The sequence below is a fragment of the Mastigoproctus giganteus genome, chromosome 8 (assembly GCF_048544385.1).
Source record: "Mastigoproctus giganteus isolate SK-2022 chromosome 8, ASM4854438v1, whole genome shotgun sequence".
Lineage (NCBI taxonomy): Eukaryota > Metazoa > Arthropoda > Arachnida > Uropygi > Thelyphonidae > Mastigoproctus > Mastigoproctus giganteus.
The window spans coordinates 176,523,955-176,536,236 of record NC_143582.1 but is presented as its reverse complement, the minus strand read 5'-3'; the positions used below and the strand labels follow the sequence as shown (position 1 = coordinate 176,536,236).

General features: G+C 39.5%; 1 protein-coding gene across 1 annotated transcript in view; it reads right to left on the bottom strand.

The window, feature by feature from the left end:
• The window catches only part of LOC150082029 (rho guanine nucleotide exchange factor 17-like), an 862,761-nt gene that overhangs the window by 33,351 nt on the left and 817,128 nt on the right, over positions 1–12,282 (bottom strand). The window contains exon 25 of the mRNA XM_090380403.1: positions 8–178. Coding sequence (XP_090236529.1) covers positions 8–178 — 171 coding nt within the window. The remainder of the gene's footprint in view (positions 1–7; positions 179–12,282) is intronic.

Below are 12,282 nucleotides of genomic sequence, written 5' to 3'. Positions count from 1 at the left end.
ATTTCACCTGCCACATTAGGAACAGTATCCAGCTTTGTTGTAGTTGATGTTAAGTGAGGAAGAGGCAGTGTCAAAACTACACCAGCACTAGTTCCTACCCACAGTAAATCTTTACAGGCCAGAAGTGAAGTGACCCTGAGGCAAGCTGCCTTATGTTGACGAATAATATCATCACAGCCTGAAAATATCACAAAAATTCAATTAAAACAATTTAATTCTACATTCTATATATCTGTTATAAATACTGCATTTCTGCGTACATGCATCCACACACAAAATCTATGCTACCAAATTATACATGGATGCCACAAGTGTTGCAGTAATGGTACTGGCCATAAAGTGTGAGGAAACCCGAAAATTTTGCTACCTCACCTATGAAAACATATACTAATTGTATTTCTCTCCTCCCATAGGCTTTTATCTAGCACACCTGACAAAATGGGACAAGATTATAAGAGCTAGGATGCAGAATTTTTGGCTCATGGAAATGGATAAGTTTTTTTCAAAATTTTTATCAATTAACATAGTAAATTGTGTTTTACAAATAGCTTAAATAGTCTCAGTCACATCTGTTAGCTTATTTTTAAATTTAGCTAGCGATTTTGTAAGTTATGACTTCCTATTCGTACTGCTATTGTATAGGTGTTTTGACGCAAATATCCTAGCGGTAAACTAGGGTTTTAATTGTGATAAATAAGTAGCTTGAAGGTTCTAATTACTTGTTGGGCATATCTTTTTTTGTGTTTTTAGTTAAGGAATTTTTACATTTTAGCAAGGATATAACTAATTTACTATTGCGATCATTATGGTATAGTGTAACAGATATCTTGAACTTGACAGTGAAAGGTATAATGTAATACGTACAGTAGTGGACAAAATAACTGCATCACTTGTGAATTTTGGAAATTATGTGTTTTGCACAGCATTGTGGATTGCAGAAATTTTCAAAATGCATTTGTTAGATGGGATATATATATATCTCTGTGAATGAAATCCAATGAAAAAACTCCACCTTATACCTAATTGCCATAAATATCTTCCCAAAGGGTAAAATGCATAATTAATGGAAATATGAGAAATCATGACAACCAAACATACATTTTATTGCATTTACGTGTACAAACTGAAATGACAAGTTAACGCAATAGTATTATGTACCGTAAATCGGCAAAATAACTCCTCAATATTTTGTTGTTCCTCCTCAAGCTGCAATTACAGCCTTGCAACGATCTGGCATAGAGTTAATCAACTTCTGGATATACGGTTGCCAAATTTTGTGGTACCACACCCTTACAATGCAATCCTGTAGCTGAATCTTATTTGTTGGCTTCTTCTTCTTCTGAGCAATTTTAGATGACATTATGTACCAGAAATTTTCAACAGGGTTCAAATCTGCATGTTGCCAAGCCAGTCCAACACTGTAATGCCAGCATTTCTGAGGTGTGACTGCACCTTAAGGGAGAAAAATGAGGGAAAACATTGGTGTAAGTATTTTTAAACCTTGTGAGACAAGAAGACAAACTCATCATTAAATCTAAATAGCATAAAACTTACCAATTTTGTTGTGTGGCAAGGTGCTGAGTCTGTTGAAAAATGCAGTTTCGGATGTCTGTGTGGTGATCCCTAATAACAGGTTTCAGGCACTCCTCCAAGATAGCAGTGTAGGCATTTCTGCATTCACCGTTCAGTTAATAAACTTTGCTTGTTATGCATCCCCTGACCAGTGAGGAACTTTACAGTCAGTGTTATGCAGTCAGGATGGTATTCCTCCGATTTTTGTCTTCTGATATATCGCTTCCTATCCGAGCCATGAATGTTGAATTTCAAGTCGTCAGAAAAGATGACGGCGTCCCATTGCTCTTTTGTTCATGAAACATTAACTCAAGAAAGTTGCTTCTTCCTCATTTGTTGGGTCAACAAAGGCTTCTTCTTGGGCAGATAGGCATGCAGACCACGTTCCAAAAGCATTCTTTGGATAGTTCGTGCACTTGTTTCAACACCTGAGGCCATCAGCACTAGCATGGCAATTACGAAGGCATAGACATTTTAAATATCGATCTTGGGAGGGCGTAGTCGCACTCTCTTACGGCCTGATCCAGATCTCTACACATCACCGGTTCCATGCTTTAATTTCAGCACCCGGGATACTGTTGACTAGTGGCAGCCTATTTTAACAGCAATAGCACACGTAGAAAGCCCTTCCTGGAGACTACAGAAACAAAGCAATGTCCACAAAGTAGCAGAAGCACTGTGGCTCAGGGAAGGACCTAAGAGGCGATTCTCCAATGCATCACAGCCTAAAAAAATATTCAACTTGTGAAATGTTTGCAGACCTTTCTGGAACAGGACATGATTCAGCCAAGGAAGATGTCTTTGTGTGTGTGTGAAGAAATTAGGCACCAACTCAGCATTCTGATGGGAATTTATGAGAGTTTAGAGTAAAAAAAATAGAGGCCCATCAAGCTCTCAGTTGCCCAACTCAATGCAGAGTTGGGCATATTGCCAGTCTGTGATGCACAGACTGGCAATATTCAAGGCAGAATGTGCTGGTCCCACAGGAAGTAGTTATTATTGGTGACTCTATTGTCAGGGAAACGGGAAATATGTTGTGAAAGAAGGATAGGTGGAATAGGACCAGTGTATGTCTGCCAGGGGCAAAAGTAGATGATGCTGTAGAGCAGATATCATCTTTTAAGGACACAAAATGTGATATTGTTGTACACTTTGGCACAAATGATATTAAGAGTAAGAGAACCAAGGATTTACTTAACAAGTACAGGGCAATGTTGGCAAAAAGTTGTGAGTTAGGATTGAATTTGAAAGTGTCTGCAATTCTACTGAGCCACGATAGGAGGGAGTATATGAAAGCCCTGGAAGGAATGTACGAAGCTCATTGGATAGAATTTATGTGGATGATCCACTCAGTAGTGACCACTAACTATTAATGTGTAAAAATGAATGGTCACACTCCATAAAATGGAAATTTTCAAATGCAGAATGGGCAAGGTACACTTCTCATGTATCTTTTGACAATCAAATCATCGAATCTCATCCAACCGACACAGCTGTTAACCATATTACAAAACAGATTCAAGTAGCTGCATCTACTGCCATCCCACAATCAAAGTCAAGCGTCCGTAGAACCATAAATTACACAGAACAACAAATTTTGGGTCATCTTGTTATGGATATGAGAGTAACTTTACTTTATAGATTCTGGGGTGCTAAAATTGGAAATAGTGCTTAAAATGGCAGATTGGCTATTTTTTTATTTATATATGGCAGTAAGATGTAGCTACAAACATATCTGTATCAACAGAGACCATTTCGCTTGTATTCAGCTTCAGGAGAATCCCTTTGCACCATCCAACAACGTGGTGGTACTTCATTTGCTTTTGTGTCTTGATGAAAACGCTCATTATGTTCATCACTGATGGCACCAGAGTTTGGTGGGAAGAAATACAGGTGTGAGTGGAAGAAATGCATCTTCAATGACATGTTGCACCCCAGTTTTTCATAAGAAATAATGAGATCTTCCACAAGCTGCTGGCTGAAACATTTTGAGCTTTCCACGCTGATTTCTCGATATCACAGAGGGCACTTTCTAACTGTTCATCTTTGAAAAGTTGCCTTATTTGTGGACCAATGAAAATGCCTGCCTTAATCTTCTCTGTACTAAGTCTTGGGAATTTCTCTTGCAAGTATGTGAATGCAGAATTGTTCATTTCCAAAGTTTTCAAGACATTTTTCGTCAGCCCCAATTTGATATGGAGTGGTGGAAGAAAAACTTTATTTGGATCTACCAGAGGTTCAAATTCTACATTCTTCGTTCCAGGTGTTAATGATTTTTGTTGAGGCCAACTCATCTTCTCATAATGTCTATCTTTGGCACAACTATCCCACTCGCAGAGAAAGCAACAATACCTAGTGTAACCATTTTGTAGTCCTAATAAAATGGTAATTACCTTTAAATCACCACATATCTGCCACTCATAAATCTGATAGCGTACACCTAAGAGGATATTCTCCATGTTTGCATATGTTTCTTTTTGTGGATAGCATAAGGAAGAGGTATTGAAGGTGGCATATTTCCATTGTGCAATAAAACAGCCTTAAGGCTAACCTTAGTAGCATCTAGAAATAGTATCCATAGAAATGCCTTGTGTTCATTGCTACCATTAGACCATCAACATCCTTACAAAAAGCGAGTTCACCGTCTGTTTGATAGTTTGTCATAGTCTTTATTTCAAGTACGAAATGTTGTCACTTTCACAGAATGATCTAGATGATTCCACTGTTATAGCCTCGAGGCCAAAGGCCTGCCTTATTCGTAGGCAGTTTGAAATTCCTGATGATGTGCTTAAGCTCACTTTCTGTGAACTTATGTCGTTCAGAAGGATAACATTTTGGACAAAATGGTGTATCCCTTGACATAGACAGCTGCTGTACTTTAGCATTAGTAGAAGCATATGATGCAGGAAAGCAAGCTTATACAGCATCAGCAAAAAAAAAAAAAACACCCTTCCCATTTCACCCATCCATTCACTCCAAATGTTTGTCTAGTTCTGCCTTGAATTTATTTAAGCTGTCAACTTCTACAACAACAGATGGAAGTTTGTTCTTGCAATTAACTATGCACTGGCTAAAGGCAAACTTGCGCACATCTATTCTACAACTGTCTTTCCTCAATTTGAATTTATGTCCCCTCAGGCGGCGATTAATCTGGGCACGAGGCAGAATCCCATCGGCATTGAGCTTGCTAAAACCATTCAAGGCCTTATACACCTCAATCAGATTACCTCGCAGGTGCCTAGGCTCCATTCACTAATCTTGCTGCCCATCTCTGTACTTGTTCTAGCAGCTCTATATCCTTCCTAAAATGAGACCTACACACCTGTATACAGTACTCAAGGTGTGGTCTAACCATTGCCTTATACAAGGGGATAATCACCTCCTAATTCCTGTATATCATTAACAAAACACAGTGAGCTACTCTTGCAGACTGTCTGCATTGCTCAGAAAACATCATATCTGACTGCATAATTACCCCCAGGTCCTTTTCATTCTTTACCACCTTGAGTGCAGTACCACTCAATTGATATGTTGCTCTGAGGTTACTGCTACACATATGCAGTACCTTACATTTGTCAATGTTAAACTTCAGTTGTCACCTCTCAGCCCATATGCTCAATGTTTCTAGATCTTCTTGCAGTACAGTACTGTCATTAACAACCCTGCCAACCTTAGACTATAAGCCTGATATACAGAAAACAACAATGGACCCAACACTAAACCCCGGGGGGACTACACTATAACATTATTCTACAAAGAGCAGTGTCCACTGATTACCACTCTGTCTTCTCCTACCATACCTTTATCCATAGCAGCATTTTGCCTTAATGATATGCTGCTCCAATTTGTACAGTAGTCTTCCATGTGCAACAGTATCAAAAGCTTTCCTAAGATCCAAGTATATGATATCAAAATTATTTTTTTCCTTCCAGTTCCTTTGTGACCACATCATAGTATCTAATCAAATTAGTTAGACAAGACTTTCCCTTAACAAACCCATGCTGCGTCCATAACTAAAGTGTCATCTATATGATCCTGCAGTGCTTCTTTAACCAGTGTCTCTATTAATTTTCCCAGAATAGAAGTTAAACTAACAGGTCTGTAATTACTTGTCACCGTTTGATCCTCCTTTGTCAATTGGGGTCACATTGGTACCTCCCCTGAGTCCAAGGAAGCCCTCATAATTGTGGCTAAGAGATTCCTTACTTCCTTTGCCACCTCGTTTAATATAACTGGTTGATCCCATCCACTCCAGGTGCCTTTTATATGTTTACCTTCAACAATTTCTCCTCCACTTTGCTCTCAGTTATTAAAAAATCATTTAACTCACTACCATAGTTTAATACACCTCTTGTATTCACCTCCCTGAATAACTCCTCATGTGTGAACGTAGATGCAAAATACTCATTCAGTTTGTTAGCTATCTGAGCAGGATCATCAACATTTGAACCAATCTGATTCATCCCTTTCCTTTGAGAGTTTGCATAAGTAAAGAAATCTTTGCATACTTTGCTAAAGATTTCTCGTAATCTGCCTTTGCCCCCCCAACCTCGTTTGTGATTTGTAGTAGTAGTAGTAGTAGCATGTGATGCAAGAAAGCAAGTCTATGAGCTTATGCAGCATCAGCCGAAAAAAAAAAAAAAAATTTTCACACAACCATTCCCTCTAAATGTTTGTCCAGTTCCTCCTTAAATTTATTTAACCTATCAACTTCCACAACGACAGATGGAAGTTTGTTCCAGCAATTAACCACCTGCTGGCTAAAGGCAAATTTCTGCACATCTATTCTACATCTGTCTCTCCTTAATTTGAATTTATGCCCCCTTAGGTTCGTAATCTGAACAAGTGGAATAATCCCATCAGAATTAAGCGTGCTCAATCCATACAAGGCCTTATACACCTCAATCAGATCACTGCACAGGTGCCTAGTCTCCAGCCATAGCAATTTGCATAATGTAAGCCTCTCTTGGTAAGAGGATCCCTTCATTCCCCTCACCGATCTTGTTGCCCTTTTCTGTAGATGCTCAAGCAAATCTACATCCTTCATAAATGAGGCCTCCAGACCTGTACGCAGTACTCAAGGCGTGGCCTGGCCTGGCCATTGCCATATACAGAGGGACAATCACCTCCTTTTCTCTGCTAGCAAAATTCCTATATATCATTGACTAAACCCCATGACCTGCCCTGGCAGCCTGTCTGCATTGCTCAGAAAACTTCATATCTGACTGCACAATTACTTCCAGATCTTTTTCATTTTCTACCACCTTAAGTGTAGTACCACACAGTTGGTGCATTTCTCTGGGGAAATGCTTCTACCCATATGCAGTATTTTGCATTTGTCGAGGTTAAACTTTAGTTGCCACTTCTTGGCCCATCTGCCCAAATTTTCTAGATCCTGTTGCAGTAGCACACTGCCATTACTGTCATTAACAACCCTGCCTACCTTTGTATCATCTGCTAACTTCGACACTAAGCCTGATATACCTTCCTCAATATCATTGATAAATATACAAAACAACAGTGGACCCAACACCGAACCCTGTGGACTCCGCTAATAACATTAGTCCACGAAGAGCAGCACCCATTGATTACCACCCTCTGTCTTCTCCCACTTAACCATCCTTTTATCCATTGTAGCAATTTACCCCTAATACCATTCTTCTCCAATTTGTACCATAGTCTTCCATGCGCAATAATGTCAAAAGCTTTCCTGATATCCAAGTACAGTAGAATCTCGATTTTCCTGGTATGGAACAAAAACAAATCCCGGATAATCGATTCCCCAGTTAATCCAAAAATATAGAAGTCGCCGACATACGTAAGAGTTAGTTACGTTCCAGGACTTCTTACTTCGAGTTTTACGTAACTCGGGAATGACTAGTAACATATTGCTACTATATTATTATTGACAAATCTGAATTCAGCATGATACTTGTTAATGTTTGACCGTTTTCATAATAGGTATGAAACTTTTAATAGCTTCCATGATTAATTCCTTGAATGCTTCCCACTTAGGATTTGCTGTTGGTAACGTCATCAGTTGATCCCACTGTACAGAATTTAAAAACTGTCTGAGACCACTGTAGTCACCTTTACGGAAGCAAAATCTGATGGTAGTTACCTCTTTGAGTAAATCCCACATCAGCAGGCTGTGATCACTGCCACATAGTGGCTCATTTATCTGCAGATTCTTAATGCAAGAAGAATCATTACTGATAATCAAATCAAGAGTATTACTCCCTCTGGTTGCCTTCCGAACATGAATGCTGAAGAAAACAATCATCCAATAAATCCACAAAAGTCTTGCTAGTGTGTAAATGATCAACCCACAAGTTCCAGTATTTATGAAGATATTAAAGATAAATACGGCGAACCCCAGCCATGGGTGGTTTAATAGGTTCAGGCATCACGCTGGTTTCCAAAACATTAAAGTATGCGGTGAAGTTGCCAGTGCCGATTCTGCAGCTGCAGAGAAATTTTGTGATGTGTTGGAGAAACCACCTAAATCTCCACAGCCCTCAACTTCCGCAGCAGCGTACTTATCAGCTGGAGAGTAAATTCTGACAGTGATGCTTGAAAGTAAAACTTAATGATGTTATAACTGTCTCTTTTTGTAATTTTTCCTGCACATGAGATAAAAAATTGAATAAATAATTCTATTTACATGTTTGTTGAACATTTCTTTTTTGCTTCAATTAAATTTGCAAGTGCTGCATTTAGGGAAATTCTGACTTACATAGAGTTTCTTGGAACGCAACCCTTATGTAATTCACGTAAAAATAACAAGTTAAATTATTAAAATATGTAAGCAGGGCTATAATTTATAGTTTATAGTCATCTGCTGACACCGTTGACACTGCTACAAGTTACATAGAAATTCCCGTATCTGCTGTACCGACATGAAAAACAATGGCAGCAGATTCGTATGCTACTGTCGATACAATGCTGGCAAAATTGACTTTGGTTTTCTATGCAATTAGAAGGCCAAGTAAAAAATAAATACAACAAATTAATCAGAAAATCACAAAAAATACTATACTAATAAATTTAAATCAAAAGTTATACAAAAACATGACTGGATCACACTAGCCTCGTCTGTGACCAGCTCCCACTTCTTAATGTATATATCAAGTAGATGTTTATCAGTGTCTCCATCTTCATCAGAGTGTATAGAAAAATGGTCAGGTGGTTAGAGAAGAAGTAGTGCTTCACCATGAGGCACGGGACAAATTGCAAATGGTATAATGTCACTGTCCACTTTTTCTTCATTGTCATCCCTTTTCTAATAGGAAAGAGTCTGTGAAGTGATTTGTTGACTCCCTCCATATTATGGGCTGAAAAAGGCATAAAGTGTCCCTTTAAATTCACCTACGTATTTATTGAGTTTTGATGAACAGGTAATGCAGCATATGTGTGTAGAGTCCAGTTCTTGTCCTGGTCGCCTACTTTACATCCAAAGTAAAAGAAGTAAGCCATTTTTATGGCTCGAGTTAAGGGATGCTTTTTTTGAAGCTTACGTGACTTGTCTACATATTAGCATTAGTAGAGGCATTTGATTCAAGAAAGCAAGCTTATGCAGCATCAGCCAAAAACAAACACTTCCACTTCACCCCTCTGTTCGTTCAAAATACCTGTCCGGCTGAGCCTTAAACTTATTTAGGCTATCAACTTCCACAACAAGGGATGGAAGTCTGTTCCACCAACCAACCACCCGCTGGCTAAAGGCAAATTTCTGCACGTCTATCCTACATCTGTCTTTCCTCAATTTGAATTTATGCACTCTCAGGTGATTATTCTGAGCAAGAGGAAGAATCCCATCAGCATTGAGAATGCTCAAACAATTCAAGGCTTTATACACCTCTATCAGATCACCTTGTTGGTGCCTAGTCTCCAGACACTGTAATTTGCAAAATTTAAACCTTTCTTCGTAAGAGTACCCCGTTGTCCCATTCACTAATCTTGTTGCCTTTCTCTGTACTCGTTCCAGGCTCTACATCCTTCTTGAAGTGAGGCCTCCAGACCTGTATACAGTACTCTAGGTGTGGCCTGACCATTTCCTTATATTAGGGAATAATCACCTCCTTATCCCTGCTAGAAAAATTCCTATATATCATTGTCAATACACCGTGAGCTACTCTTGCAGCCCATCTGCACTGCTCAGAGAACTTCATATCTGCCTGCACAACCACCCCCAGTTCCCCTTTCATTCTCTACCACTGTCAGTGTAGTACCACAGAGTTGATACGTTGCTCTGGGGTTGCTGTTTCCCATATGTAGTACTTTATATTTGTCAATGTTAAACTTCATTTGCCACCTCTCAGCCCATCTGCTCAACCTTTCCAGATCCTGTTGCAGCAGCATAGTGTCGGTAGTGTCCTTGACAACCCTGCCAACCTTTGTATCATCTGCAAACTTGGACATTAAGCTTGATATCCCATCATCAATATCATTTATAAATACAGAAAACAATAATGGACCCAACACTGAACCCTGAGTGACTCCACTAATAACATTAGTCCACGATGAGCAGTGTCCATTGATTACCACTCTCTGTCTTCTCTCCCTCAACCACCCCTTTATCCATAGCAGCAATTTGCCTCAAATGCCACACTGCTCCAATTTGTGCAGCAGTCTTCCATGTGCAACAGTATCAAAAGCCTTTCTAAGATCCAAGTATATAATATCAAAGTTATTCCTGCATCCAGTTCTTTTGTGACTGCATCATAGTATCCAATCAAATTGGTCAGGCAAGACTTCCCTTAACAAAACCATGCTGTGGCTGAGCTAAACCTGAAGTCTTGTCTAGATGATCCTGCAGTGCTTCTTTAATTCTATAATTACTTGTGTCAGCCTTTGATCCTCCTTTGTGAATTGGGGTCACATTTGCACATCTCCAGTTTGTGGGTACCTCCCCTGAGTCCAAGGAAGGTCTCATAATTATGGCCAAGAGTTTGCTTACTTCCTTTGCTGTTTGTTGTTTGTTTATTTGGTTTTTAGGAGCATTAGCAACTAAAGCCATATTGCTCCGGGGATATGGTCATTCCCTGACCTTTCCGCATCTTCCATATTTGGTGGTGACGGGCTCGAACCCCGGTCTAATCAAGAAGCATGTGCTACGCACCTGCTCCTTCCCACCTGGCTACAGAGGCACCTCACTTACTTTGCTGCCTCCCTTAATATAACTGGATAGATCCCATCCACCCTAGGTGTCTTTCTTGTGTTTATCTTCAACAATTTGCTCCTCCACTTTACTCTCAGTTATTACAAGATTCTCTAGCTTACTGCCAGAGTTGAATACACCTCATGTGTGAATGTCGATGCAAAATATTCATTTAGTTTGTTAGCTACCTGAGCAGGATCATCAACAATTGACCCATCAATATCAAGTGGACCAATCTGATTAATCCCCTTCCTTCTAGAGTTTACATAAGTAAAGAACTCTTTGCTGTTTTTCTTTGTATCCCTTGCCAAAGATTTCTCATAATCTGCCTTCGCCTGCCTAACCTCCTTTGTAACTTGGTTACAGATCAACTTGTATCTATCATAGGCTTCTGTGCCACGTGTTAATTTGTATGTACCCCATGCATTTTTCTTCTCTGCCATATGTCTCATTAGCTCATCTGACATCCATTTAGGCCTAAACCTTGAACAATATTTCTTAGTTGGTATCTAAAGCCTAGTAGATTCCGGGCGCCTCCGTAGCCAGGTGGGAAGGAGCAGTAGTGCATATCACATGCTTCTTGATTAGACCGGGGTTCGAGCCCATCACCACCAAATACGTAAGAAGTGGAAATGTCAGGGAATGAGCACCGCATATCCCGGAGCAATATGGCCTTAGTTGCTACTGCTCCTAAAAACCAAAACAACAACCTATAGCTTCCAAGATAAGTTCTTTGAATGCTTCCCATTTTGAATTTGCTGTTGGTAACATCATCAGTTGGTCCCACTGTATAGAATTTAAATACTGTCTGAGACCATCGTAGTCACCTTTACGAAAGCAATAACCCTTCCCTTTACCTCTAATGATAATTTCCTCTTTGAGTAAATCCCACTTCAGCATATTGTGATCACTGCCACCTAGTGGTTCCTTTATCTGCAGATTCTTAATGCATGAAGAATCACTACTGATAATCAAATCAAGAGTATTACTCCCTCTAGTTGCCTCCCAAACATGCTGATGTAGAAAACAATCATCCAATAAATCCACAAAAGCCTTGCTAGTGTGTGAGTGACCAGCCTACAAATTCCAGTCAATATCTGGGAAATTAAAATCCCCCATTATAAGACTCTCTGATGTATTGGCCCACTCTATTTCCCTGTACAATTTCTTATTATACTCCTCAGAGTCATTAGGCCTATAGCACACTCCTGCTCTCAATTTTTATCTCCCAGTGCTTATATCACACCAAACTGACTCGACACTGTCACTGTCCAGCGATGTCGACTGGCTTCACTTCCTTGGATTTTATGTGTTTCTTAACTAATAGCATAACCCCTCCTCCCTTCCTATCCTGTCTATCCTTTCTGTACTCCCCAAATTCCAGTTCTGCATTCCTTATATCTGTGTGACACCATGTCTCTGACATCCCAACAATATCTGTCTTTGATGTTTTGAGCAATACCTCAAATTCATCAAATTTATTTACTAAACTCCTAGCATTGGTGTACACGCACCTGTTTCTATTCTTAGCTACCCTAACACAACCCATG